At 58.0% G+C, this 25,980-nt stretch overlaps 1 protein-coding gene across 4 annotated transcripts; it reads left to right on the top strand.

The window, feature by feature from the left end:
* The first annotated feature begins 1,588 nt into the window (after nucleotides 1–1,588).
* On the top strand, nucleotides 1,589–23,502 carry KCNC4 (potassium channel, voltage gated Shaw related subfamily C, member 4). 4 transcript variants are annotated; one of them, XM_012663369.1, is made up of 4 exons: nucleotides 1,589–2,560; nucleotides 13,267–14,203; nucleotides 16,348–16,551; nucleotides 23,188–23,502. In XM_012663369.1, the coding sequence occupies exons 1-4, from the start codon at nucleotides 1,883–1,885 to the stop codon at nucleotides 23,247–23,249; spliced, it is 1,881 nt and encodes a 626-aa protein (XP_012518823.1). In that variant the 5' UTR covers nucleotides 1,589–1,882; the 3' UTR covers nucleotides 23,250–23,502. The 4 variants fall into 4 exon arrangements, with proteins under 4 accessions (XP_012518823.1, XP_012518824.1, XP_012518822.1 ...); XM_012663370.1 differs by having other exon boundaries at nucleotides 23,126–23,502; XM_012663368.1 differs by having other exon boundaries at nucleotides 22,491–23,502.
* The last annotated feature ends 2,478 nt before the right edge of the window (nucleotides 23,503–25,980 follow it).

Raw genomic sequence — 25,980 nt, 5'->3', positions numbered from 1 at the left:
TTAACCCAACGATCTCATAGGCCACCCACCCCACACCCGTACCATATTTGTGGTGGACAACTCCGAGGCTACGGTTTCCTTCCACCCAGCCCAGGAGCCGCTTCTCTGCCCAAGGCTGACCGGTCCCCCAATTCCATTGCAGGGGCTTTGCCGACTGTTTCAGAGGCAGAAAGCGTCAAGACTGTGGGCGTCGTGGGCCCCGTCCAAGGCGCAGGATGGGGTGGGGTGGTCAGGAGGCCCCAAAACGGTGTCTGGGGAAGGAGTGGGCAGCCGCCTCCTCACGACACCGTCTCTCTCTTTTTCGTCGCCGGCCTCCAGTCAGCCGCTTGAAACGGCAGCAATGCGACCAGCTTGGCGGCGAGGGGGCGACGGACGCAGCAAGAAGCAGCGGGCGGAGGTTAGAAGTCAGGAGTCGAGATCGCTTCGGGGTCACCGGGGCTGCAGTGGGAGGAGCTGCGGGCTCCGGGGAGGCGGGGAGCGAGGCGCGGGAGGGGACGGTGGCGGAGGCGCGCAGGGGCGGTGCGCTGGGCCGGGCGCCGGCGGCGAGCGGGTTACGCGCTTCGGCTGCGCTTGGCTCCGCGGAGGAAGGCAGAGCTCGGCCGCCCGGGCCCCGCAGCGAGCCGAGTCGGCCCCGCGCCGCGCCCCGCCCACCCCGCCCCGCGAAGGGCGCGCCGGGGCGAGGCGGGGCCGGGAGGAAAAGGCGCCAGTGGAGCGTGGCGTCCGCTGCCATCGCCAGAGGGAGACCGAAAGCCCGTAGAGCCCCAGCCCACCAGTGCCGAGGCGCCCCCTCCCCTAGGCCACCTCGCGCCCGCCCCCTGCCGCGAGCCAAGGCCAGCGCCCCGCCCGGAGATGGGCAGACGCGTAGATGGCGTGGCTCCCGGCGCCGCCAGATCGCAGGAGCCCGGCGCCGGGGCGTTGCGCTGAGGCTCCCGCTCCGCGCGGCCCGGGAAGCCTGCAGGTGTCCTTGGCCGCTCGGCCGCCGCCCGGGAGACTCCTTCGCCAGCGCGCACAGCCCGGCTCCCCGGAGCGGCCCCGCCCCCCCGGCTCGGCGCCGCGCAGGACGCCCCGTCTGAGGCCCCCCCGCCCCAGCGCGGCCCCCGCAGCGCTGCGCCAGGCCCAGCGCAGCTCCCGGCCGTGGACGCAGGACCCGAGGCTCGCTCCTGCAGGCGCGCTTGTTTTCCAGCTGCCGCCTGGCCCTGTGCAGCCCCCGCCCGCCTGTCCGCCGCGTTAAGCTCGGCCCCGCCCGCCATCCTTGTCCTGCGCTGGATTTATGAATGGGGGGAAGAGGCCACATGCCGCCGCCGCCGCCTCGTGTCGACTGCACGCAGCCCAGGCCCGCGGAGCTCCGGCTGCCGTGAGAGCGTTGGCCCGGTCCCGGCAGCCGCTGGGTGGACTTGTTGCTGCTGCGCTGCCGCCGCGGGAAAACCGGTTGCTCCCGGGGCTCGGTGCGGTCTGGGAGCCAGCGGGTGGCCCGTGTGAGTGTGAGCGCGCGCGCCCCGGACCCTCGCAGTGCGCCCGGACTGTGCGCTTCCTTGTCTTTTAGGGGGTGAGGGGCGTGTCCCATCCTAGCAGGGGACCGTGTTGTGATTGCCTCTACCTCCCCGGCCCCTCGCTTGGGTCCTCGGCTCTCGCCTCCCGCCTCCCGCCTCCTCTCCGGCGCTGCCTGCCCTAACCCCAACCACCTGTGCACCCAAGAAATCCAACTCCTCCGGCTCCGCGCCCCGGGAGGGTAGGCAGGGGGCAGGGCCACGCCGCAGAGGGGGCCGCCGCCGCCTCCTGCCTCCTCCTCGTCTCCTCCCCCTCCCCCGTCTGACGCTGCCTACTCGGGAAGGGTGTTTGGAGGGCAGCGGCCGCCCCAAGCCGGAGCCCCGCAGCGCTTCTTATGATCAGCTCGGTGTGTGTCTCCTCCTACCGCGGGCGCAAGTCGGGGAACAAGCCTCCGTCCAAAACATGTCTGAAGGAAGAAATGGCCAAGGGCGAGGCGTCGGAGAAGATCATCATCAACGTGGGCGGCACGCGACATGAGACCTACCGCAGCACCCTGCGCACCCTGCCGGGCACTCGCCTCGCCTGGCTGGCCGACCCCGACGGCGGGGGCCGGCCGGAGACCGATGGCGGCGGAGCGGGTAGCAGCGGCAGCAGCGGCGGCGGGGGCTGTGAGTTCTTCTTCGACAGGCACCCGGGTGTGTTCGCCTACGTGCTCAACTACTACCGCACTGGCAAGCTGCACTGCCCCGCCGACGTGTGCGGGCCGCTCTTCGAGGAGGAGCTCACCTTCTGGGGCATCGACGAGACCGACGTGGAGCCCTGCTGCTGGATGACCTACCGGCAGCACCGGGACGCCGAGGAGGCACTTGACATCTTCGAGAGCCCTGACGGAGGCGGCGGCGGCCCAGGGCCCAGCGACGAGGCTGGCGACGATGAGAGGGAGCTGGCCCTGCAGCGCCTGGGCCCCCACGAGGGCGGTGCGGGCTCGGGCGCCGGGTCTGGGGGCTGCAGAGGCTGGCAACCCCGCATGTGGGCGCTCTTCGAGGATCCCTACTCCTCTCGGGCAGCCAGGGTGAGTGTAGCAGCCCGGGTCTCCCCCTTTTGGGTCTGCAAGGGTCGTATGGCTGTGATGGGTAGGGGCGGGGAGGAGCCGGAGGAGACTTACCACAGCAGGTTGTTCCCGCCTCCCTCCCAACTCCCCTCCATGGCTCTCAGGGGAATTACACACTCCCACCCTCTCCCCTGCACGCTCCATCAGGAGATTGCACACACTTGACTTACTACTTGGACCCAGTCCCAGCTGCCTGCTTTGCCGCATCCCCTAGCAGTGAGTGGGGTGCCCTTAGCTCAGCTCTTCCACCCTCTTCCTTGGTCTGCACAGGCCACCCAATCTTCAGCTCTCTCCACTCCTCCACAAGACCACAGTCCTGGGCAGCTGGAATTTGGCCTTCTGCTGGGGACAGATAACTGGGGTGTGTTGTGTTAGATGCTTCCATGCTGGGCCACCTCATTTAAACCCTCCCAGCAGCTCCGTGTGCTGGCAACTTAGCATTTTAGAGAGGGGGGCAGAGGCTTCAGCATCTTTAGCTTGTAAGAGGCAAAGCTGAGGCCAGAACCCAGCCTCCTGTCCAGGCTAGGAGAGACCTCCTTTCTTCCAGGAAGCATGCCATGTCCCAAGGCTTCCTGTACACCTGTGATGTCCTGGCCTCAGCTGGGATGAGAGGAGATTTAGACAGAAAGGACTGAAAGGATTTGTTCTGTAAAATCTGGATTCTGTCAAAAGGCTGCACTCAAGGATCCAGAAGGCCATATATGGCCTCGAGGCCTCAGGTTCCTCACCCCTGGTCTAGGCCCTTCAGGCTCCCACAGCCAGTGGCCAGCCACAGGCTTCCTGTTGATACCAGATTTGTTGCTGCTTCTTTTCCTTCTGCTGAAGCAGAAATTGGCTTCCCAGAAATCCTTGATTCAGGTTACTGCTTGAGATGGGTGTATGGGGGGGGGCAGGAGGAAGCACAGGTTGATTTAGGCAAGATCTAGTCCCTTCCCATCACCCCCTCCCCAAATTAATCCAGTTTCCCTTTTTTCTAAATGAGTTTTATTTTTTTAAATTTCAGAATATTATGGGGGTACAAGCGTTTTGGGTTACATAAATTACTTTTGTACAGTTTGAGTCAAAGTTGTATCGCTCAGATCCAGTTTCCCTTAACACCATTAAGTGAAAGGGGGTGGTAGGGGGATGCCCCATTATGCTTGGGCAGCTTTGGAAAAAAAAAAAAAAAACCCTCTAAGGATGGCTTTAGATTCTTTATAAAAAGAAAACCCCAGGGGTTGGGTTACATAAATTACTTTTGTACAGTTTGAGTCAAAGTTGTATCGCTCAGATCCAGTTTCCCTTAACACCATTAAGTGAAAGGGGGTGATAGGGGGATGCCCCATTATGCTTGGGCAGCTTTGGAAAAAAAAAAAAAAAAACCCTGAAGGATGGCTTTAGATTCTTTATAAAAAGAAAACCCCAGGGGCTGGTGTTTGATCTCAAGGCTGGCAGCCTAAAGCCTGACTGGGGTCTGTCTGGGAGGCAGGAAAGAGCAATGTAATTTGTTGGTCTGGGGACCGCTTCTTGCTATGGAAGCTGGTTGTACCTCTGGCATCCTAAGTTGCCATGTTAATAAGTCTCAGTAACCCCACCCCTCAGCCTCCCTGTGCTGGGCCTCATTCTGGTCATGAAAGGAAAAGTTCCATTTCTCTACCCAGGGGAGGGCAAGGGCTTGGGGAGTAGGGCTTCAGGGAGGAGCCAGGCTGGCATAAATGCCAGACTAGAGCAGACGCATCTGCTGCCTGGAAGACGAGGGAGGAGCAGAGGTCTCAGGGCCATAGGATACCAAGCTTGGGCTGCAGGCAGCCACTAGAAGGCGGGGATCTTTTTGGCGACAGAGAGAAGTTAGAGTTCAGCTGCCTTGGTTTCTTTCCTTGCAGCCCTGAGACCAGCTCAGAAGGTGAGGGCACAGTAATGCCCCTGGCCTGAGTCTGCTATGAGTTCCATGGGCTTCTCGTTCACTAACGCTGCTAGTGTTAGTGCTTGGCTGTCTGCACGAGGGGAGGGAGACAAGCACAAATAATGCAGACTCTTTCAACGTTGGGGGTGGGGGAGGTGGGTTTAGCTTGATAGAGTCGGGGAAAGGGGACAAGCCAGGGGTGGAGGAATGAGATGCGTTGGTTGGGAGGCCCTATTTCTGAGCATTCTAGGATCTCTGGGGACTTTACAATTGCTCAGGTTCTTCCCCTCTGGGATTCCAAGGGGCTGTACCATCAGTGAGTTTATTTTCTCAACTCACTGCAGAATGGCCTCTATTTGAGTAAGCCCAGAGCCTGGCCTGCCCTTTGGAGTCCTCCAAGAACTCAAGATCTTTTGCCCTTTTAATGTGGAATCTTCATCAGCCTGGGCATTTCAGTGTAGGTCTTAAAAGTTTGTGGTGGGGCGGGGTTAATTCTTTCATTTAAACACTGAAGAAACAAAGATTTGTCAACACATTTAACCAATAGCAGAGTCTGCAGCCAACCCCTGGTTTCCGGCCTTCTGGTTGTTAGCACTGATGTGAATAGCCGTATGGGGCGCTGGCTGGCACATGCCCCAAAAGAGGACTTGCCGCCTGCTTAGGAACACAGGTGAAGGCAAGCCTTCAGCTGCTCCTGGGACGTACAAATGGGAATACATAAGTTTTAAAAATGAATTAGTAACTGCTATTTATTAAGCACCCCATGCAAGTACTTTGCAGTATATGCTTTAATCTCTAATCCTCCCAATAAACTTAAAACAGGGCCGTTATCCCCACTTAACAGATCGAGGCTGTGAGACAGTAAACAACTTGCCTGAGATCTCATAGCCAGAGTGGCCGGTTTTGAATCAAAGCCAGAGTCTCTGACTCCCAAGCCCTTGCTCCTGCAATTACAGCATGTTCTTTCCACTGAACTAGGCTGTTTTCGAGGTGAAGAGGTGGCTCATTTCCTACTCTGGCCTGAGAGGTGTTTAGAGGTTCTGTACCCCCTGTGGATGGCATCAGAAAACCCTGGGGCAGATGGAGATGTCAGAAGGGACACTTACTCTGCTATTCCTCCAGGCCTGAGGGCACACTGCTGTGATGGGAGTGCTGGGACTGTGCTGTCCCTCCTAGCCCAGCCTGGTCCCTGGCTCCCAGGGGACTGCTGCGGAGTGGTGAGCTAAGGAGGGCGGAAGAGCAGCGCTGTTGTGTTCCAGCACACAACACGGTCATCTGAGTAGTGTGTTGTGATGATACAAAGAGAGCTGAGCTGGTGACGAGAGCCTGTTGCCCGGCTCAGGCCCGCTCCGACTGGGATGCTCACCCTGCTCTGTTCACCGCGGCCGGCCTGGGGCAGCTGCCGCTGTGCTTCTGAGCTGGGGGCAGGCCTGAGGGGAAGACCGATCCTGCCCCCACCTTCCCACTGCCTGGGGCATAGTGAGTGCTCACCAGGGTGGCTTCCCAGCTTGAGGGGGAGCTGTGGATGTTTGGCAGCACCCAGAGCTTTAGAGTCATGCCTTCCTCCTTTTCTGAGAGCAGACAGGAGGCATGAAGAATGGGGCCCTGGGACACTCCCCTCCCCAACCCCAGTTTCCAGAGGTCTCAGAGGCTGGGCCGGCTTTAGTTCAGTGATCAGCCTTGTTAAGGATTATAGTCCTTTGGCTAAATCAGTTGATTTTCCCACGATGTTTCCCTTGTGAGTAGAGGAAGTGACCCACAGGACCCCCTGCTCCAGGAAGGCAGCTAGAGCTGGGTCCTCGCCTTTGTTAAGCGGCCACCGTGTGTCTGGTGCCTGACCTACGCTTTGTACTACTAGCTCATCTGGCCCAGGCGAGGCAGGGATCATTAACCTCAACTGACAAATGAGGACCCCGAGGCCCAGTGGGGCTTGCTCAAGGTGGCACAGCTGATGGAAGAACTAGGATCCAAGCCCGGGTCTCATGAGTCCAAGTCTGTGCTCCTACCACTGCCTCCCTCGGCTACTGGCCAGAGAGGGCCTCTGGCTTCCGGAGGGCTCAGAGCGCAGCCTTTCACTTGAAAGCTTCCTCCTCCACTCTCCTCCCATCCCTTCTGTCACTTCTCCACACTCCCCAGAATTGCTGAAGTCTGACCTCTCTCTCTCTTTTTTCTCACCTTGGGTCTCTCATAGGAAGAAAGAAGGGAGGCTTTGTTAGGAGTGGAAGCTAGGATTCCCCCACCCAGGCAGAGGAAAGAAACCAAGGCCTTCTAGGAAAGAAATGAGGGCTTCGTTCCTGCCTCCCTTCCTGAAGTTTCCCTGGCTTCTCTGGTCCAGGCACTGCCTGGGGCCCTGGGCAGTGATCATGACAGACTTTGCGGTGATGGGGACTCACTGGTCCTGGTGCCCTCTGAGCTGGTTGAGCAGGAACCTGAGCCCAGGAGGCCTGTGTCCTGGAGGGGAGTGCCAGCCTGCCCCAGGCCAGCAGCCCCTCTGCCTCCTTCCTGAGGGCAGGAGGGGGCCCAAGCCTCCCTGCAGATCCTACCCTCAGGCAACCTCCCAGTTTCCTCCTGGATGTGTTTTGTTTTCCTCTCTCGTTCTGAACAGACCAACATTTGCCTCTGAACATCTTGTCTCTGGATGATGAGGTGTTTCTGTTTGTCAGCATTTGGGGTGGGGTGTGGAGTGGGGGAGGGGATAAAATAAACCTGGGCGATTTTGGAGCATGGGGGGAAGCACAGTGAGGAGCAGAGTCAGGCAGCTGGGCCTTGGGAGCCGGGAGACCCCCGGGCCCTTCACCTCCACCCATGGGCAGTATCAGCCTGGAATGCTGGGCACAGGGCATTGCGCCACTCCTGCGCCCTGGGTACGACCAACCTCTGGCCCGGCTCCCTGCTGTGGTTTTCTTCAGGCTAGCGGGTGGTGATCACCAGGTGGGGGGCCTCACCAGGAAGTGCGCCTGTGCCACCCCAGAGAGCAGCGAAAGTCCCAGGGCCCCAGTACCTGGAGGTGTTACTGGGCACACCTTTGTCAGTGGAACTGATCTCTCCTCATGACAGGCTCACCAGGACCAGGTCGCCTGGCTCCTGTCAGTCAGGAAACATTTGCTGAGCAGCTACTACATGCCAGACACCACGCTGTGTTCTAGAAATCGAAAGATGAGTCAGAGGTGGTCCGGGCTCCTGAAGAGAGCCAGCTCAGGTGGAGTAGGTGGTGGTCAAGGGAAATTAAGTGACAAGGAATGGCATGAGAGGTGCCACAGTCGTCATAAAAAATAAAGTTCAATAGGAGGTAGGCGGAGGGAATCAATCCCACCCCTACGTGGGATGGGGTCAGAGTGTGGGGCACAGGGCCGCTTCGGCAAGGAAACAGAAGTTGACTAGGGTGAGCCTTGTATGATAATGTCTTAGCTCCCTTAAGTAATTTTTAGAAGGAGGCGGGTTATAAATAAATACATAAATAAATAAGTTTCCAGTGTGGGTAGTGCTAAACCATGCAGAGTTAGGGAAAGGGGGAATTTCCTGGCCTGGGACTTGCCCAAGCAGAGATAGGACAGCGTGGGATGCACATGGGCAGTGATGAGGAATTCCATTTGAACAGTAGGTTCTGGGCTGACCGAAGTCTTTCTGGGGCTGGGACGCATTAGCTCTGGGCAACCCAGTGGCCTCGAGAGGCCCCATATGTCAGCTCAGCAGAGGATAAGCTAGGTAGAAGCTGGCTCTGGACACAAGCCAGAGGAGGGGCAAGGCCAGGTTCTGTTCCTAGGGGAGCCCATAGGAGCGAGAAGAGGGGATGTCCCTCTGCTGGGATCTGGGCCCTAGTGCAGGCCAGGAGCTGTCCCAGGCGCCCAGGGACAGCTCAGAGATGCCTTTTTTGGCAGACCTTCTCCTTTTCCGCCTCCTACCCCAGGGCTGCCCCACTTCCTCTCCAGCGCTGCCTGGGTACAGGGATCTCGCTTCCCCAGAAGGCTCAGTCCCTCACCGCATCCCCACAGATCTTACTCTGCAAGCGTCTTTGGCTGTGTTCTCAATTTTCCCTGCTCCTACACTTCATCCTTAATATAGGTTTTCGGGCATGAGTCTCCTTATGTTTATCTGTCCATCTGTCTCCCTGGCCCTTCTTCCTCGGGCTCCCCTTCTGCCCCCGCTGGTTGTATTCAGTCCCGGTGATTGGTGTCTGTCACATCTCCCCTCCACCCAGCCTGTGCCTGGTTCCTGAGATACTCTAGGCTCTGTGCGGAGTTTTACAAGTATCTTTCCATCCTCAAAACAAGCCTATAACATAGGTACTGCTCTCATCTGTTCACACGCGCCAAGCACATTGTAGCCTCAGGGCCTTTGCACTGCTTGTTCCTTCTGCCTCTTCAGCCCTCTGGATCTTCATATGACTCACTGTCTCACTCCTTCGGGTCTCTGTTCAGATGTCACCTTGTCATTGAGGCCTTACCTGACCACTTTATTTAAATAACTCCCCCACCCTCACCCCTTGTCTCCTTTTTCTCTTTACACTCCGTAACACTTAGACCCTGTGGCAGGCTATGTTTTCTGCTTGTTTACTTATTGCAAGTCAGCCTCCACTGGACTGTAAGGGGCAAGGGTGTTTGTTTGGCTTTTTCCTGCTGTTCCTCAGCATGGTGTCTGGCACATAGTAGGTGTTCAGTTTTCCATCGTATAAATAAAGATCCTAAGGCTTGGAGAGGTTAAGAAACTTGCCCAGGGTCTCAGGCGGTTAGTAACAGAGCCCGGCTTGAACCCCAAAGTGTGTGACTTTACATTTCCACAAGGGAAGTCCTAGGGTGGAGTTGGTGGGGGAGGCTGGCGAAAGGCTGAGCCACCAGCTGAAACACCTGGGCCTTTGGAGATGGGTGGGTCCCCGACAGCACACAGCCGGGCAGCGTGTGTCTGAGGAGCCCAGGGGAGCAGGGAGCCTGGAGGAGAAGCACACTCCTGCACAGAGGCCGGGACCCGCCTGCGTCCTCCCAGCAGGACAGGAGCTGCCACTGGCAGCGCCAGTGTACACCAGTAGTTTTCTGCTTGGGCAGTTTTGACTTCCAGCAGATTCCATACCCTTTGCAGTGGAAAGAACTGACAGCTTCAGCCATGGAAACTAGGGCAAGTCACTTCTCCCCAGGCCTCAGTTTCTTCATCTATCAAACAGCAGAAAGGGAGTTGAACTGGGTAAACTTCTGAGTCTCTTTCACTTCTGAAAAGCAAGGATTCTGTGATGTTTTGTCTTCAGATCCAGCTCACCTTCAGAAGCTGCATGCGCGGGTCCCCCTAGGGACCCCATGCCTCTTCAGCTCAGTCACCATTTTATCAAGCACTTAACTGGGTGCCAGGCCCTTGCCGTTTAGAAGCTCATTTAATCCTACAGTAGCACTAGAGGTGGGTACTAGTACTGTCCCCATTTTATACCGCAGAAACAGTACAGAGGGCACCCTTTACCTGGTTGGGTGGCAGGGCCAGGATGAGGAACCCACGAAATGTGACCCCAGGGCCGAGGCTTCTAGCCCGGGCCTCCGGTTGTTCTCTGCTCTCTGTCTGTCAGTGTGGCGGCTGAGGGACGGAGGCTCGGACGTGAGGGTGTGTACCGCCAGCTCTGCAGGACGGCCTGCTGGGGCTCCATAGAAGGCTCCGGCCTGAGGCTTTGACCTGTCAGCAGAGTGGTGTTGCTGCAGCCACCTCCTCCTCCTTGGGCCCTTTTTGTCCTTTTTGATCAAGGGAGTTGTAAGAAAGAAAGCAGCATCCCTGCCCTCAGAGGGTGAAAAGCACCCATTGGAAGCAGGATCACCACTTACGAAATAGTTTGGGGAATAACTTAGGGGAGAAAGGAATGATTTGGGCCCTGAAGGGGAACCTGTAAGCTTGGGACCCAGCCAGGGCAATGTGCCAGAGCCCAGGCCACTGGAAATGCCACAGCTCGGCCCCAGCTGTGTCTCCCTGGGCAGGGAGGGCTTCCTGGGGCCTGCTGGGCACCTGCTGCCCACCTGCTGCCCAGCCCTAGAGAGGGCGCAGCAGAGACAGGCCCTGCCAAGAGGGGGATGGATTGTCCCCGCTTGCTTGGCCAGAGGGACCAAGGAAAAAGAGCTCTGAGCCGAGAGTCAGGAGACCTGGCCCCAATTTGATCCTGAGCAAGTCATCTGCCCTCTTGTGTCTTTGTTTCCCCTGGAAAGCGGGACGCCATGTACCTGCCCTCATCTTTTGAGAGGGTGGATGTAAAGTTTAGAAGTTAATAGATGGAACGGTTCTATGTTTTAAAAAAAGCAAACGAGTAAAGAGCAGGAATACAGGGGTCGTTCCGTAGTGCAGGAGGGTGATTTGTAGCCACTGGGCCTGAAGGATTCTCTTGCCTGCTGCAGAGCGAGCCCGTAGCTTTAGCAGCCAGGCAGGCCCCTTGCCCTGCAGGTGAGGGTGGCTGGGGCTGCGCCTCCTCCCTCCCTCTCTCTGCTCTCTGTGCTCAGCTCTCCGGCAGCTCTTCCTGAACTTGTTTTTCCCAATCACTAATTAACTTCACGCTCAGGCTCCCAGGTGGGCCAACTCTCCTGGCTAACTTCTCCTCAGAGGGTGAGCTCCTGCTTCCCATGTTTCCTGGCAGAATTGGGATATGCTGTCCCCACCCTTACCCCAACCCCTTCTGTTTCTCAGGGCAGGGGCGGTGCCAGGACTCCGGACTCCAGCATTGCCACGGGCAGGCCTTTCACCAGCTCATCTCTGGATGGCCTTGGAGAGCCCATGGGCTGGAGCCATTTGCATAATGCCCATATCCGATCGTATTATCTCAGCAGTCCGGTTATCAGAGGAGGAAAAATGAGGCTAGAAAGCCATGTGAAATTTACCTTCACTGGGGAGAAGCAGGCAGGAGAAGCTCCGGGCAAAATTGTAACATAGGGAAAGTATGCCTACTATCCATTCCCCTGACCCCAACTGTTTCTGTTCAACCCATCCAAGTTCAAGTGTAAATGAGGTACACACATCCTTAAGGGTAAAATAGCAGGCATCAGGGAACTGACTGGGAACAAGATCAACACTTCAGAGACAGCTTTCCTGGGCCCGTGAGTTGACCCTGCCCGGGAGGGGGTAAAGACAGAGTAGTATGAAACGAAGGTACAGCCTCTGAAGTTAAACAGTTCTGAGTTCAAATCTTATTCCTCCCCCCGCCCCCAGCTGTGTGACCTTAGGCAAGTATGTAACCTCTCTGATCTTCAGCTTATCCTGCATAAAATGGGATGATGAGTCCCGCCTAACGTGGTCACTGGGAGGATTGAAGGCAATTGAAGCAGATACAGAGTCCTTAACAGTGCCAGGCACAGAAGAGACAGCTGAGGAATGTTCATTCCCAAAGTTCCCTTCTCAAACTTGTTCCTGCTCCAGAAGCCCCGGAGGTGCTGCTACTTGCCTCATTTTCCCAGATCCCCCTGTATTCTTCATTGGTGTTTTGTGGTACTAAGAATAAAGCGTGTCCTTCCCCTCCTGGTAAAGACTCCCAGGGAGGAAAACCTCTCTGAGTCCTCACTGGACAGGGGGCCCTTAAGGCCACAGCCAGGTGGAAATCAGGGTAGGGGAAGTACGGGGGTTGCCGAATGATCCTGGGGCCACAGATCTCCCTTACCCGTGCCTATTTAGGCTCAGCCCTCTGGTTAAGGAGGAAGCGCAGCCCCACCCACCAAGCAGGACAGGCAGCAGCGGGGGCACAAGACGGGACCCCAGCAGCAGGCATCCTGACCATGATGAATGGCAGGGCATGAATAACAGATGAAGGCTGCGTAGTTGGTGTTATTACACATGCATTTCATCTCCATTCATAATGACTGGACACTTAAACCCAGCCGTTTCTCTGCCGGGTGCTGCTGTCATCATTCTAGCTGAGATCCTAGCAGCCGTGGGGATCAGCTGCTGCAACTCTCTGATCCGGATGGTTCCTTTTTCTTCAGAGTTCACAGTCCCAGGAAATGTTATTTCGCGGGAAGGGGTGGGACTGGTTATTCTGGGCAGACCACCCTGTCTCCTGCCATGGTGCCTGTTGTCTTCCTTCAGGGATTTGTCTGTGCAGTCATGGGAACATCCCGGGGTGTCAGGTGGGAGAAGGGGGCTGTGGCCAGTGGGCTCAGCCAGCAGGAAGAGGCTCAACCTGCTCTTCCTTGCAGCTGCCTGCCATTGGGCGTCCTTACCACAGTGGACCGCAAACTTTAGTACGCATCAGAGTTACCTGGAAGGTTTGTTCAAACAGATTTCTCACTTCTCATTTATAGGTTTGAATGGGGTTTGAAATGTGCATTTCTAACCAGGGACTTGATGCTTCTGGTCCAGGACCTCGCTTTGAGGACCACTGCCGTAAGGCCTGGTTGCTCCAGCTGTGGTCTGTGGACAAACAGCCTCACTGAGAACTTGTTAGAAATGCAGAATCGCAGGCCCTGCCCTAAACCTCTTGGGTCAAAATCATAACAGGATTCTCAAAGAGTTTGTACACCCATTACACGAATGGGTTAGAGGTGGGCAGAGCTGTCGCAGGCAGGGCCAGGCAGCTGCAGTTCCCTGGCCAGTTGCTTCTGGGCAGGAGCGGCCTCTGTCTTCTGTGCACCATGACAAAGATCGGGAAGCATTGCTCTAGAGCACCCAAGCAGGTGGATAAAGCCCCTCTGAAGAGGGGATTCCAGCCCCTGCCTGTACCTTAATCCCACTTCTCACCCTCCAACATGCTGCCTGGTGACCCGTGTGCAGAGCCATCTCCCCAGCTGGCCCATCCATCCCTGTCTAACAGCTGGCCCCTGCTCACCTCCCCTGCCCACAGGTGGTGGCCTTCGCCTCTCTCTTCTTCATCCTGGTCTCCATCACCACCTTCTGCCTGGAGACCCATGAGGCCTTCAACATCGACCGCAACGTGACAGAGATCCACCGAGTGGGGAACATTACCAGCGTGCGCTTCCGGCGGGAGGTGGAAACAGAGCCCATCCTGACCTACATCGAGGGCGTGTGTGTGCTGTGGTTCACGCTGGAGTTCCTGGTGCGCATCGTGTGCTGCCCCGACACGCTGGACTTCGTCAAGAACCTGCTCAACATCATCGACTTTGTGGCCATCCTGCCCTTCTACCTGGAGGTGGGACTGAGCGGCCTGTCATCCAAGGCAGCCCGCGACGTGCTGGGCTTCCTGCGCGTGGTGCGCTTTGTGCGCATCCTGCGCATCTTCAAGCTCACCCGCCACTTCGTGGGGCTGCGTGTGCTAGGCCACACCCTGCGGGCCAGCACCAACGAGTTCCTGCTGCTCATCATCTTCCTGGCCCTGGGCGTGCTCATCTTCGCCACCATGATCTACTATGCTGAGCGCATTGGGGCCAGGCCCTCCGACCCCCGGGGCAATGACCACACCGACTTCAAGAACATCCCCATCGGCTTCTGGTGGGCCGTGGTCACCATGACGACGCTGGGCTATGGGGACATGTACCCCAAGACGTGGTCAGGCATGCTGGTGGGGGCGCTGTGTGCTCTGGCAGGCGTGCTCACTATTGCCATGCCGGTGCCCGTCATTGTCAACAATTTCGGCATGTACTACTCCCTGGCCATGGCCAAGCAGAAGCTGCCCAAGAAACGGAAGAAGCACGTGCCACGGCCAGCCCAGCTTGAGTCACCTATGTACTGCAAGTCTGAGGAGACCTCGCCCCGGGACAGCACCTACAGTGATACCAGCCCCCCGGCCCGGGAAGAGGGTGTGGTCGAGAGGAAACGGGCAGGTGAGATTAGGGGTGGGGAAGGAAGGCGCCTCTTCCCCCAGTGGCCGAGGGAGTTCCGAGGTGAACCTCGGCCTGTGGAGTTTGGGGGTGTGCTTTATTGTGCCGGGCTTTCCTAAGTATAAGATGTGCCTTTACGAGGTTAAAGTATAGAGGCCGAATTTCTCTATCCTCTGGCTGGCTCTCTGATAGCTTCCTGAACAGTTGATCTGTGGAGTGAATATTCCACCCAGTGTAGGCTGTGACAGGTGGAGCATGGGGCTCTATATTAGACGCCCTGGTTTCTAATCCCATCTTGGCCACTGTGCTGTGTGCCTGGAGGCCAGTCACTCACCCTCCCTAGGCATAGACTCCTTACCTGTAAAATGGGAACGATAACAACATTTTACCTCCAAGACTTTGAGAGACCCAAATGAATGACAGACATGAAAGCATTTTGAGAAGTTAAAACCACTTTACAAATGTCAGGCACTGTCATTATTAGCCAGAGAGCAGGGCAGCTGTTCTTCCAAGGCACAGCAACACATGAATCACTTCTTTCCAAACATTCAAGTCTGGTGTCTCTTGGCCTAATAAATGTGATAACGTAACAGCAGTGGGAGGCTGCCTTCTGTTCAGCACAAGCTAGATCGAGTCCTGGGCTCAGGGTGTGACATGGGATGGAAAGGGACCAAGGAGGGAGTGGCCCAGACAGTGTTAGGACAGGGAGGAAGGTGGAAGAAACTGGCATCTGCGTCTTGGAAGGAGAGGGCCTGGGCATCTGAATCCTGTCCTTCAAGGACGGGAAAGGCCACCCCGAGAAAGCCCACTGCCCCCTTTGTCAGAAACGGAGATTGGAAATCAGCTGAATCCCCGGCAACAGGGAGTTAGGCTGGAGAGTGGCAAAGGCATCTGGCCGTTGGGTACGGGCTGGGCTCCCGGCGAAGGTGTGGGATTCCTGGTATGGGAGCCGTTGGATGCCAGGACAAGGCCACTGGGGAGCTGGGCTGGGGCCAGGAGACTAAGGCAACAGCTCCTGACTCAGCTCTGGGGCAGAGTGGGAAGGGTCCTCCAGGGAGGTGCCTGAGGACTCAGGACACTCAGTGGTGGCCTGTTGGTATGTGTCCATCATCTATGCTGAGGGCTCCTCGTTCCCTGGGGTCATTCAGGAGTCTGGATCTTCCAAAGATCTTGAGGGAACAGCACTGGTCAGGCTTTCCTCTTCTCCCCCGCCAACATGGTACCCCTTCCTAATCCCCGAATATAACTCTCCCAGGGAATTTCAGCTGTGCTCTGAGGCCCATTCAGAGCTTAGAGAGAATCCTAATATCAAAATGTGGGAGTCAGGTTGGTTCCTCCGTGTGCACTGATCTGTGTGTGGCGGCTCTATCAGCCATGCCCCTGGGCTGGCCCTGACTGCTCAGCGACATTGAGGACCTGCTTGGCCAATGCCAGGGCCAGTGTCTTCAGGCCAAGTAGCCTCCCCTTCTCCAGACCCAAGGGCCCAGCTTCACCCGTACCGCTGCTCGACAGAGGCAAGGGGTCGGGACTAAGCCCACAGCAGTGGGGAGCTGAACCGGGGCTTTGTCCCACAGTGTCTTCCCCAGACACAGCTTAGCCCTGGGAGCAGAGGCTCTAAGCCTTCTGGGCACTGGACTCTGGTCTAACGCCTGGTATACAAGAATAACTGCCTCCAGGTGGTGCAGAGAGAGCCATGGATGCCACTTTGTAGGTTTAACCCCTCATCCCAGCAAGCCAGACATTCTCCTCAGGAACACACACTCGTCCAAGTGTCAGCCTGAGCCAGATCTGAGGAAGAAGTAGGGTCTGCCTCCTGCCTTGGGCTGATCTCACGGGGCAGCCCTCAGCAGGCCGACGGGGGGGGTCCCTGCTGTTGGGTGTCTGTGCCGTGGCTTCCTCCCCTAGGAATGGCCGTAGGCCAAGGCTGGTGGGAAGCCAACCTTCAGACCAAGCACAGCACCCTGCCCTTTGCCACTGCCCCCAGGCATAAGCCTCCTCCCTGGCTCTGGTAACATTCCCTCCCAGGTAGATCCTGCTCAGGTTGGGGAGTGACGCCCTGGGTCTGAGACCTGAGAGACCCCAGCTGACCCCGTGAGCAAGGCCCAGGCGGCCCCTCACGCAGCCTCCTTTCTGTCCACACCCTCCAGACTCTAAGCAGAATGGCGATGCCAATGCAGTGCTGTCTGACGAGGAGGGAGGTGGCCTAACCCAGCCTCTGGCCTCTGCCCCTACCCCCGAGGAGCGCCGGGCCCTGCGACGCTCTGCCACTCGAGACAGAAACAAGAAGGCGGCTGCCTGCTTCCTGCTCAGCGCTGGGGACTATGCTTGTGCTGATGGTAGTGTCCGGAAAGGTATGGCTCCCCGGGCCGGGCAGGTGGGGAGTCCCTGCAGAGCGAAGGCTCCCCAGTGCCTCCCACAGAGCTTGAGGTCTCCCACCCCTAAGACCGTGGCCACCATCTCCTCTGGCTTGTGCGCTCCTACTTTTAGAATGGGTACCTGATCTCTCAGTCCCTGGATTAGAAAGGCCGCCGGCATCCCAAAAGGGCACACGGAGCCCTCCCCTCCGGGTGCTCACAGGGAAGAGTGGTGCTAGAGGGTTGAGGGGACACCGTGACAGGGGCCCCTGCCCCTCACCTCCATTTCCATCACCTCCTCTACCTTCAGGCCCTGCTCTACTGCCGGCCTCTCCCTAGGCCCCCTTTAAACACAGCTAAGGCTTCCCGATAAGTCGTCCCGGGAGATGGAGCGGCACTCGGGAGCGAGGGAGCCTGGCACAGGCCCCACATCCTTCCATCATGCACTGAGGGTCCTGGAGCCAGGATGGGCTGACCCCGATCTGCAGGCCCCTGGGGTGTGCCTGTCCTCCTGAGGCAGGGCCAGGGTGACCAGGGGGCAGCGTGGCAGGGAGAGTGGGTCCCACCCAAAGAATGTTCTGAGGGATTTGGAGAGGTAAAGGGAGCAACCATTCTCTGCTTGTCAGGAAAGGGCTGAAGTCCCATCACCAGCCCCAAGCCTGTGTCAGGCACAGGGCAGAAGCTGGGCTGTGGAGCTAGGGGTTCCTGGCCTGGGGGAGGGGCACAGAAATGATCAAGGATGGTCGAGGGCCAGTGGTGGCTGAGAACAAGGGTCTTAAGACCAGATGCTTTTTCTAACCAGCTTTCTATCACCTTTTTGTCTTTCTTGCCCTTTGCCCTATGCCTGTGACCTAACCTACCTAAACATCCTGCCTTGTTCCAGGACAAACCCTGATTCCCCCCAAAGCAGAGCTCTTCCCAGGTTCTCTGCTACTTTTTAGCCAGCCAGATTTCCCATCCCCACTCTCCACTGACCCCAAACCCCAGACTGGGTTGAGTGACGCGGGGCAGTGGCAGCTGTAGGAATAGCCTGTAATGCCTGTGTCCCCTGGAAGATGTCCCCTGGCCAACCCAGGCCATGTGGGCTCCTGGGGCACCTTCCCAGGCCCTTTCCCTGGCCCTCTCAGCACCACAGTTCCCACGGTTAGACCACCCTGACTCTACCCAGGCCCTGAGAGGCATGCGTCCAGCTTTGCTGGGCACGGGTTCTATGGGGTGGCAGGAGCAGTGATCTGGCTCCTGGAAAGAGGTGGCCCAGAGGCCCCAGACAAATAGCCCAGACCTTGTACCATGCCTGTGTTCCTCTGTGCCCCCCATGCCCCAATCCTCGGGCCCTGGGTGTGGCCTTCTCTTCTGCCTCCGTACCGCCTCTCCTGCATGCTTGTTCAGGCCCAGAGCCTTGCTCTGGCTGGAGCGTGCTAAGTGGACAGCCTAGAATGAGCGGGGAAGGGACCCCGTCCCCACAGGACTCAAGCACACAGAGCTGAGTGCCGGCTCGCTTGCTCTCCTCCCTGAGCTGTCGGGCTCGGCGGAGGTAGGTGCGGAAGACGCTGTGTGTGCGGCCGTGAGGTGCTGGGAGCGGGCTGCTCCGGGGAGCGGGCTGCACGTGTCGTGCACCGGCCAGGGCGCCTGCGCTCCACCACCCTCGCTCTCCGGGGTACCTGTGGGGCCCGGCTGCTCTATTTTCAAGATGCCTCTACACTGCGTCTTGGCAACAAGCGTGTAGCTCAGCCAATTAGAGTGACCTTCGTGAGGGAACAGGTGGGTTGCTGGGAAACAGGCCTTGCTAAGCAAGCGTGGCAATTAACATCACCAAACTCCCAGCGCGCACTTGACAACTTTCCCCACGCCACACCGTGCCTCCCTTCTCGGTACGCGGGCTACATTTAGGACCAGGAGTGAGTGGGCCCAGGCCTCCTCCAGCCACCGGCACAGACCCCATCATTAACCCGCGGCTGCCCGGGTGTCACAGTGTCTGCTCCCTGGGATGAAGGTGGGCGAGGTGCTAATTAGGGCTTCTTAGGGTCAAGAAGGCCAATACTGGAGGCTGTAGGGTCTTTGTGCAGCTGGGCTGTCAAGGAGCTTAGGGGAACTTACCTGGGGATGGCATAAGAAAAAGGTCAACTGGCTATAGGACCCTGTAGTCTGTCCTCAGAAGCCCAGGTGACCCAGAGGTCAGGGAGAATCAAGGAGGGCCAGACCCCCCTAGCCCAACCCAGGGCCACCTGCCCTGCAGGGTGCCCTGGAGCGTGCATCTCTGGAGCTGTGGCTCACTGACCCCTGTGCCTTTTCTTCACCAAGGCTGTGAAAAGTCCCGGAGTCTAAACAACATAGCTGGAGCAGCTGGAACCAGCCTGGGGCTGTCTCCACTGGCATCGAGATACAGCTCACCCTACCCTCCAAGAAAGCTCCTGCTCACCCACCCCTTCCACCCCCTCACCAGCCCACCGCCCGGTCACTCTGCCACGTAGCTACACCCTGGGCTCTCGTCGCCTCCGGGCGCGCACACACCAACAGGCACACTCACATGCCCTCCCAGCCCTCCTCCCTCCTGGGGCCTGAAGGGAGCTGTGGGAGGGATGGAAGCGAATTCAGGCCTCTGAGCCTTACCTCCCAGCACCCAGCTCCCGGCGTTCAGCTCCGGAGCCTGAGAGCACGAGATTACTCCCAGGGCTTCGACCCCATCCCCACCCATACCGACCTCTTCCAGAGCCATAGGTGCCAGCACACCCAGGACCTGTGTCTTGGCCCTGCTTTTCTCTCAGGGTCCCACCAGGGCCGACGTCGTTGGCCAGGCACGTATGTAGTGGTACACAGTGCGCCTGGGACCGGTCAGCCTTGCTGGGGAGCCATGCTTGCGTTAGTATTTTTAACCACTGCAAATGTATTTCCATTCCTCGTGGCCTTTAACCGGTAACAAAACAGCCTGTCTGTCTGTCTGTCTGTCCACCCACACCCAGACCAGCAAGGAAAAGGCTGTCACATGGGGCATCTCTGCTGGTGTGAAGGAGGTTTGACTCCTTGGAACAGCGGTGCCCATGGGCAGTGCTGCTGGGAGAAGAGGCCTGATATCTTCCAGCTCTGGCCTGGGGCGCAGGTGGGGGTCCCTAGAGTTGTAGCCCCAGGCTTGGTGCAAGCCATGGGGGCACTGCTTAGGCATGGGAGGCCCTCCCTCTCAGGGGCCCCTGCCCAGAGTCAGCGGGTGACTCCCGGCGGCGGCGCCTGGCATCCCATCTGTGCCCGAGCTGCGGCATCTCTCTCCACATTGCTTCCTCTGCTTCCGCAACGGTTTTTCTTCCCTCTCCGGCTCCCTCATCTCCCAGCCCTGCCTCTGAGTCACCTGCCGCTCCCACCCAGCCTCTGTGTGCTGTATTCCTGCCAGAACCGGAGACTCATCTAATTTCTATAATTAAGTGTATTCATTTACCTAACGAGCCCAGAGCACAACAGGTTTGTGAGTCATTGGGTGAGCAGGGGTACACCTTGCGCAGGGGCAGCTGAGGGGATGTGGGAGAACAAAAGCTGTCCTGCCCTCACCTGGTGCTGCCACTTCCAGGAAGGGGGCCCTCCGCAGCCTCAGGAACGAGAAGCGCCTCAGCAAGACGTTTCCTGTTTCACCTGATGGGAATTAGACCTGACAACAGAGCCGTGCGCCTGGCAGTTTTTAGAGTCAGATTATGCAGCTTTGTGGAGGGAACGACTAAGTAGGGTCCACATCTGCTCCTTCCATGGTGGGCAAAGGCAGGATGGCAGGACAGCATTCAGGGATTCAGCAGAGGCTGGGAAATCTGGAGCCACCCCAAAAGGTGAGCTGGCAAAAAAGATCAGATTATTTTATGCAGTTAGGGGCGTTGTGCAAAGCCTGTGCCAGGAACACCCCCCCGTCAGCACTTCCCTTGGCCTTAGGCAGACAGGAATGTCCCTTCCAGGAAGGTCTGTTCAGGGTGGGCCCTGGGACACCCCAGCCCTGCTGTGGTCTGCAGGGCCTGCCTCCCTCTTGCTCTCAGAAAGAAGTGACCCCTCAGAGTTGAGAGGAGAGGATACAGGGGCCTCTGTGCAGCCATCCTTCAATGGGAACAGGCCCCTTTAAGTGACAGGGATGGGGAAGCCTGTGGAGCAGGATGGGGACAATGGGCCCCTCTCCCCTCACAGCTGACAGGTCCAGTCCTGCCCCTGCAGGGCTCCCTAGCACCAGGCGTCCCGGCCCTGACAGGGACACGATGAGCTCGGCGTCCAGGTTAGCATGGGTACCACAGCTATTTTCTCCTCTGACTCGCCTTTCTGGTTCAGGGAACTGAGGCCGCTATTTCTGTGGCAGCCTTCAAGTTGTCAGAAGCCCAAGTTTCCACGGCACCCACCGCCTCCTTCCCTCCCACAGGGACGGGCCTGCTCACAGCACCCCTATGGTGGGCACAGATGTCCCTGGGCAACAAGATGCAGCCGTGCCGGGCTGGAGCCCCTCATGCCTTGGGGAGGTGGGCTCTCACACGTCCCTCCCAGCTCCCTGGCTTCATAGGGGAGAGACAGGACCCAGCTAATGGGAGAACTGGGTAGGGCCTTCCCAGGGCGCTGGGAAGGGGTGGAGTGAGTCAGTGAGCCCTGGCACTACCGAGACCCCACTGTACACCAGGCTCTGCCAGGGACGTGGCTGCTGCACAGGCCTCAGGCTCACCCAGGCCCCAGGCCTCCGTCCACAGGAGAAGGCTCTCTCTCACCCACCATCTGGGAGTGGAGTTTGTTTTCCTTGGACTGGAGTGTACCTGCACCCACTACTTTGGCTCTTAGAAGTCCTTCCCTGGAGCTGGGGCCCAGCCCCTTCCCACGGAGCAGGGGGGCAGCCCGGGTGGGAGTTCACAACCTCACCTTCCAGTCTATCGGAGCTGCGACAAACCTGGAGGCCACTTCTCAGGGCTTTGGAGAGCAGGGGGCTGCAGCCTAAGGCCTGGGCTGGCAGGAGCCAGGGGGGAGGCAGCCCTTGGGCCAAGATTGCCCTTTCACAGAGCTTCCTGGGGAGGGAGGACCTCTGCTCTGGCCAGAGAGTGTCACCCTCTGAAATCCCTGCCACACCCCTTTATTCCTAGGAAGACCCCTCCCCAACTCTGAGGCCCCTGGGGATGGAGAGTCAACGGACACCAGTGAAAAGGCAGCCTAAGGCCATTACCAGCCAGAATGGGGTACTCTGTTCCTGGCTCTCGGCACTTCACAACCTCGCTGTGACTCCTGCCTCACTCCGTGCCCATCCAAGACCCCTCAGTAGCCCGGGCATTCGCACCAGTGCATCTTGGGCTCTAGTTGCCTACAGGAAGGCCAGAGGCACTCCCTCCATCCCCTAGCGGTGGCAGGGTATTGCTTAACCTATGCAGACAGGTTGGTGTTAGGAGTACAAGGCAAGGCCACAGCTCTCTCTGCTTCTCCTTGGAAATGGGCTTCTAAGAGCCTTGGACTTCTCTGATTTCCTCAAGGATGATACTCAGAGGCCCACAATACCAGTGGGCTGAGGGGCAGGGTTTGAGGAGGTGGCTGGGACACACAGTCTGAAGGAGATGGAAACAGCATCACCCCGAGATGAGAGTACCCTTTTCCTAGAAAAGTGATGGAGGTGACCAGGCAGCCAGGGTAGAAGCTAGGAGGTCTGGATGCCGAATCTGGCCCCCACTTGGCAGGAGCCCTGGCCCTGGCCCTCAGACCCAATGGTTGTAGGGGTTGTCCCAGAGTGACCTGGAGGGGGCTGAAACTCCCACCCGTGCTGTTGACCCAGATCTGCAGCCAAGACAGCAGCATCCCTACCTGCCCTGCCTGTGCCCCACTGGGGAGGTCTCAGAAGGGAAGCCCAGGTCACACACATCCCAGGCTGAGGATGGGATCCCGATAAGGGCTCTCTGAGGGGTCGGGTTTCTCACTAAGATGCTATTTCCTGACCTTCTCTCCTGAGACAGGCACATTCGTCCTCCGTGACCTTCCCCTTCAGCATTCACCTGAGGCTGCATGCCCTCCAGCTGCTGGGACTCTGTTCCTGCCACAGTGAGGAAGGGGGCTGGGCACGACATGGCACCATACTCAGGAGCCTACTTCACCAGCTCCTTGGGACAATGGAACATCCCAGGGTGGTAATGGCAGATGGAGCTATTTGGGGGAGAGCTCAAGCTGGACAGGCACCAGCTGGGGTGATGGCCGATGAGCCACAGGCCACATCAGGAACTTTCCCCACTGCCTCCATGCCAGGCTACAGGGCTGTGGTCCCTCTCTCCACTGCACTGGAGCTTTGAAGACCTGAGAGGCTAGTGGTTCCTGGAGCTAGAGGTTACCTGAACAGGTATGGAGATGAGCTGCAACATCACCCAAGTCATCTCAGCCCAGAGTTGGGTTGGCAGAGGGGTGATGAAGGGCTCACCCCATTCCCTGACCCATCCCTGCTCTTCCTGGCCTCTTAGCCCTGGGTTCCTCATGCCTTCCAGCTCTGCTCCTGGCCTGCTCCTTAGCCCACAGCCTGTGGGGCAGCAGCTGGCTTCCTTCTAACATCTCATTCTTTGTTTCTACCTTTCCTTTGCTGAACTCCCTGCCCCCGCTCCAGAAGGCAATGTTGAGCCGAAAGTGTGCGTCCCAGTGTCTCACACCTGTGCTCTTTAAACACAGAGACCTGCCAAGACGCCCTCTCGTCCAACTATGCCCAGGCTGAAGTCCTCACCCTCTCTTAAAGCGGCACCAACGTGAGAGAGACAGGCAGACAGACAGAAAGCCAGAGGCTTAGGGAAACTCTGGAACCCAGGCAAGAATCTTTCGCTGGGAAAGACTCAGATATCCTTGTTTGCACAGGACTGGTGGAAAACCTCCCATGCAACCCTCGGGGCCTGGAGCCATCTGGGTCTGATGTTCTACTGTACATTGAAGAGATATATATGCACATATAGTATCTATATTCATACATACTATACCCTTGTGTGTAGTGCACGTGCTATTATTGGTGGTTCGTCTTTGTTAGGCTGTGTCTCTCCAGTCCCTTGCCCTACTCTGAGTTTCCCATCCCCTTCCCCTTCTCCAATTCCTTGTTTCTCCTGACCACATGTGTGGAACGTCCCAGGAAAAGTGCACCTGGGAATCGCCAGTCCAGCGGGTGGCCCCAGGCTACTCCCTCGGGGGTGTTCCCCCTGTCAGCAGGTGGCCTGCTGAAGTCGATTGAAGGCCAGATTGCCCTCCAGGGTCACTGCTCCACTGGCTGCACCCCAGTTGTGGGGCCACTTCCAGGGACTCCTCTGCAGACTCCTCTACTCCTTCCTCCACCCCTGTCTGTGTCCTGGACCGAGGGGAGCATTTTGTCTCTTTTTATTTTTTATTTTTCTGTCTCCTTTGTATGTTTTCAAAGATGCTGCTGGGCAGACGGGCAGGGAAGGGGTCTGTCTGCCCATCTGGCTCAGGGGTCTGAGAAGGAGAAGCCTCGGGCGAGAGGAGACCAGTTGCAATACTGTACTTCCTGGCCAGTGGCCAGAGGATGTGTGCAATAGCAGAGGCCAGGTGACCCCTTCAGCCTTGGCCTCTGCCCCTCCCTCGGCCTTCCCTCCCCACCCCGTTCCTCCCTGCCCCTCCGTGGTGTTGGTTAGTCCTTTTCTAAAGCTGTCTCCTTGTGTGTGTTCGAGGCATGCCTAGGCCGGGCCTTGCGCCCTGTCCGCATGCCTTCAACTGTCGTGCTGTGCTCGAGCCCCAATAAAGACATCCGGAGCGTCCTGCTGCTCCTGCCGTGTGAGCGCCTGCCTCCGCCTCTCCTTTCTGGCTCTGTGTCTGTGGGGACCTCCCTGGGCTCCCACCCTCAACACCTGAGGAATGCAACACGCTCATAGCATAACCCTGCCCCACCCCGCATTTTACAGCTGGAGACTGGTGTCGGAGACGAAAAGTCATCTGCCCAGGGCCACACAGAGAGGACTACCCCAGGACCCTGACCCCCAGGCAGTGTTCCAGTCTCCACTGCTGCCCCTGAACGAACCCCTGCCGCAACATGGAAGAAAAAATGGGTCTTGTTTAAGGAATTACTCTGTATCCCCGCTTGTGCAGGAGCCCTCTCCTCCGCCCGCAGTTGCACCAGTTCTAAGTGGGCCAAGGCCCTGGGGACGCCACAGTCATTGCAATGACTGGATGGCTGATGTACTGAGGCCAACTAGGGACCCGTGGCACGGCCAGGGACCACTTAGGGATAGGGAATGAACACATCCTGGGCCCAGATAGGATGGGCCGTGACCGTCACTGTTGTCCCTCTCACACTCACACGGGGCACACACAGGGCCAGCCTCGTGGGTGTGCAACCTGTGCAGTTGCTCCGAAGAGCCCCATATTGGATTTAGTGTTCAGCTGTCGCCATCATGAAATTAATAATTGTTGAACACAGGGCCCTGCATTTTCATTTTGCACGGGTCTCTGCCAGGTCCGAGTGCACGTTTGTCTCTCCTTATCCTTATCTTACTCCTCACTCTCTTACTCTGGGCATAAACTTGGAGTCACAGAGACCCCAGTTCAAAGTCTTGATCTGCCACTTGGTAGCTGGGTAACTTGGAAGCCACTCGCCAGACCTGTCTTCCGGTGTGTGTCAGTGGGGTTAATGACAGCACCTGTTTCGGAGACGGTGCTGCGGTCGACATGCAGTGGATGGCAGGGAGGGTTGGTTCCCACCCCGTCCCTGTAGCTCTCGGGCTTTTCTCCACAGATGTCTGAGATCTCCACATCCAGTCCCACCAAGAAAGGACAAGAGCACACCTGGGAGCTATCTGGGGCGGGGTAGAGATGAACAGCGTAGAACCCCGTAGAACAGCAGAGTGAGGATGGCATGGCCGAGGAGAGGGCAGAAGCCAGGGGAAGCCTGTTCCTGAAGCGTGAGAGAGAATCGGGCTCAGAGCCTGGGTAGCAGGGCAAGGCGGTGGCAGGCAGCCAGTGTCAATTAAAGATAAAATCTCTCCTCCAGCCGTGGAGGGCAAACAGGCTGCGGCCCCCCCCAGACAGGAGAAAGCCATTTGCAGCCAGGCTCGCCTCGCAGAAGCTCGGCCAGGCGATAATGGGATGGGATGCACTGCTGACTCCATAATGACATTACGCATCGGGGCCCGCGTCCAGAATGGCTGTTTTCTTTGTAGATGAATGTGGAGCCATTTCATGGTCAGGGGCTAAGAACCTGGCCAGCAGCCCAGGGGTACCAGATGCCACGGTGCTCCTGAGAGGACTGAAGGGGATACAGCTGGGGTCCCCGGTGACCCCTGAAGACCCCTAGAGGAGGAGAGGGCCGTGTGCAGCGGGGCAGAGGTCGGTGAGAGAAGCAGACTGCCTCTCCTCCCCACCTCGCAGGAGCAGCCGGCAGTGCTGTCCAGGAAGAAGAGCTTTGACTTCCTCTGGCCCCTGAAGCTGGAGTTGAGCCCAAACTGGGGAGCTGGTTAACGGAACAGGACA

This window comes from Propithecus coquereli, unplaced genomic scaffold (genome assembly GCF_000956105.1).
Source record: "Propithecus coquereli isolate 6110/MARCELLA unplaced genomic scaffold, Pcoq_1.0 Scaffold802, whole genome shotgun sequence".
Lineage (NCBI taxonomy): Eukaryota > Metazoa > Chordata > Mammalia > Primates > Indriidae > Propithecus > Propithecus coquereli.
The sequence above is the reverse complement of the archived record's forward strand: the minus strand, read 5'-3'. Positions and strand labels throughout refer to the sequence as shown.

What these genes read in the sequence shown, in the direction of transcription:
- KCNC4 (XM_012663367.1), top strand. Translation starts at nt 1,883, where the DNA reads ATGATCAGCTCGGTGTGTGTCTCCTCCTACCGCGGGCGCAAGTCGGGG. An exon ending in ACTCCTCTCGGGCAGCCAGG is followed by an intron (nt 2,561 to 13,266) that starts GTGAGTGTAGCA and finishes CCCTGCCCACAG; the next exon opens with GTGGTGGCCTTCGCCTCTCT. An exon ending in GGTCGAGAGGAAACGGGCAG is followed by an intron (nt 14,204 to 16,347) that starts GTGAGATTAGGG and finishes CACACCCTCCAG; the next exon opens with ACTCTAAGCAGAATGGCGAT.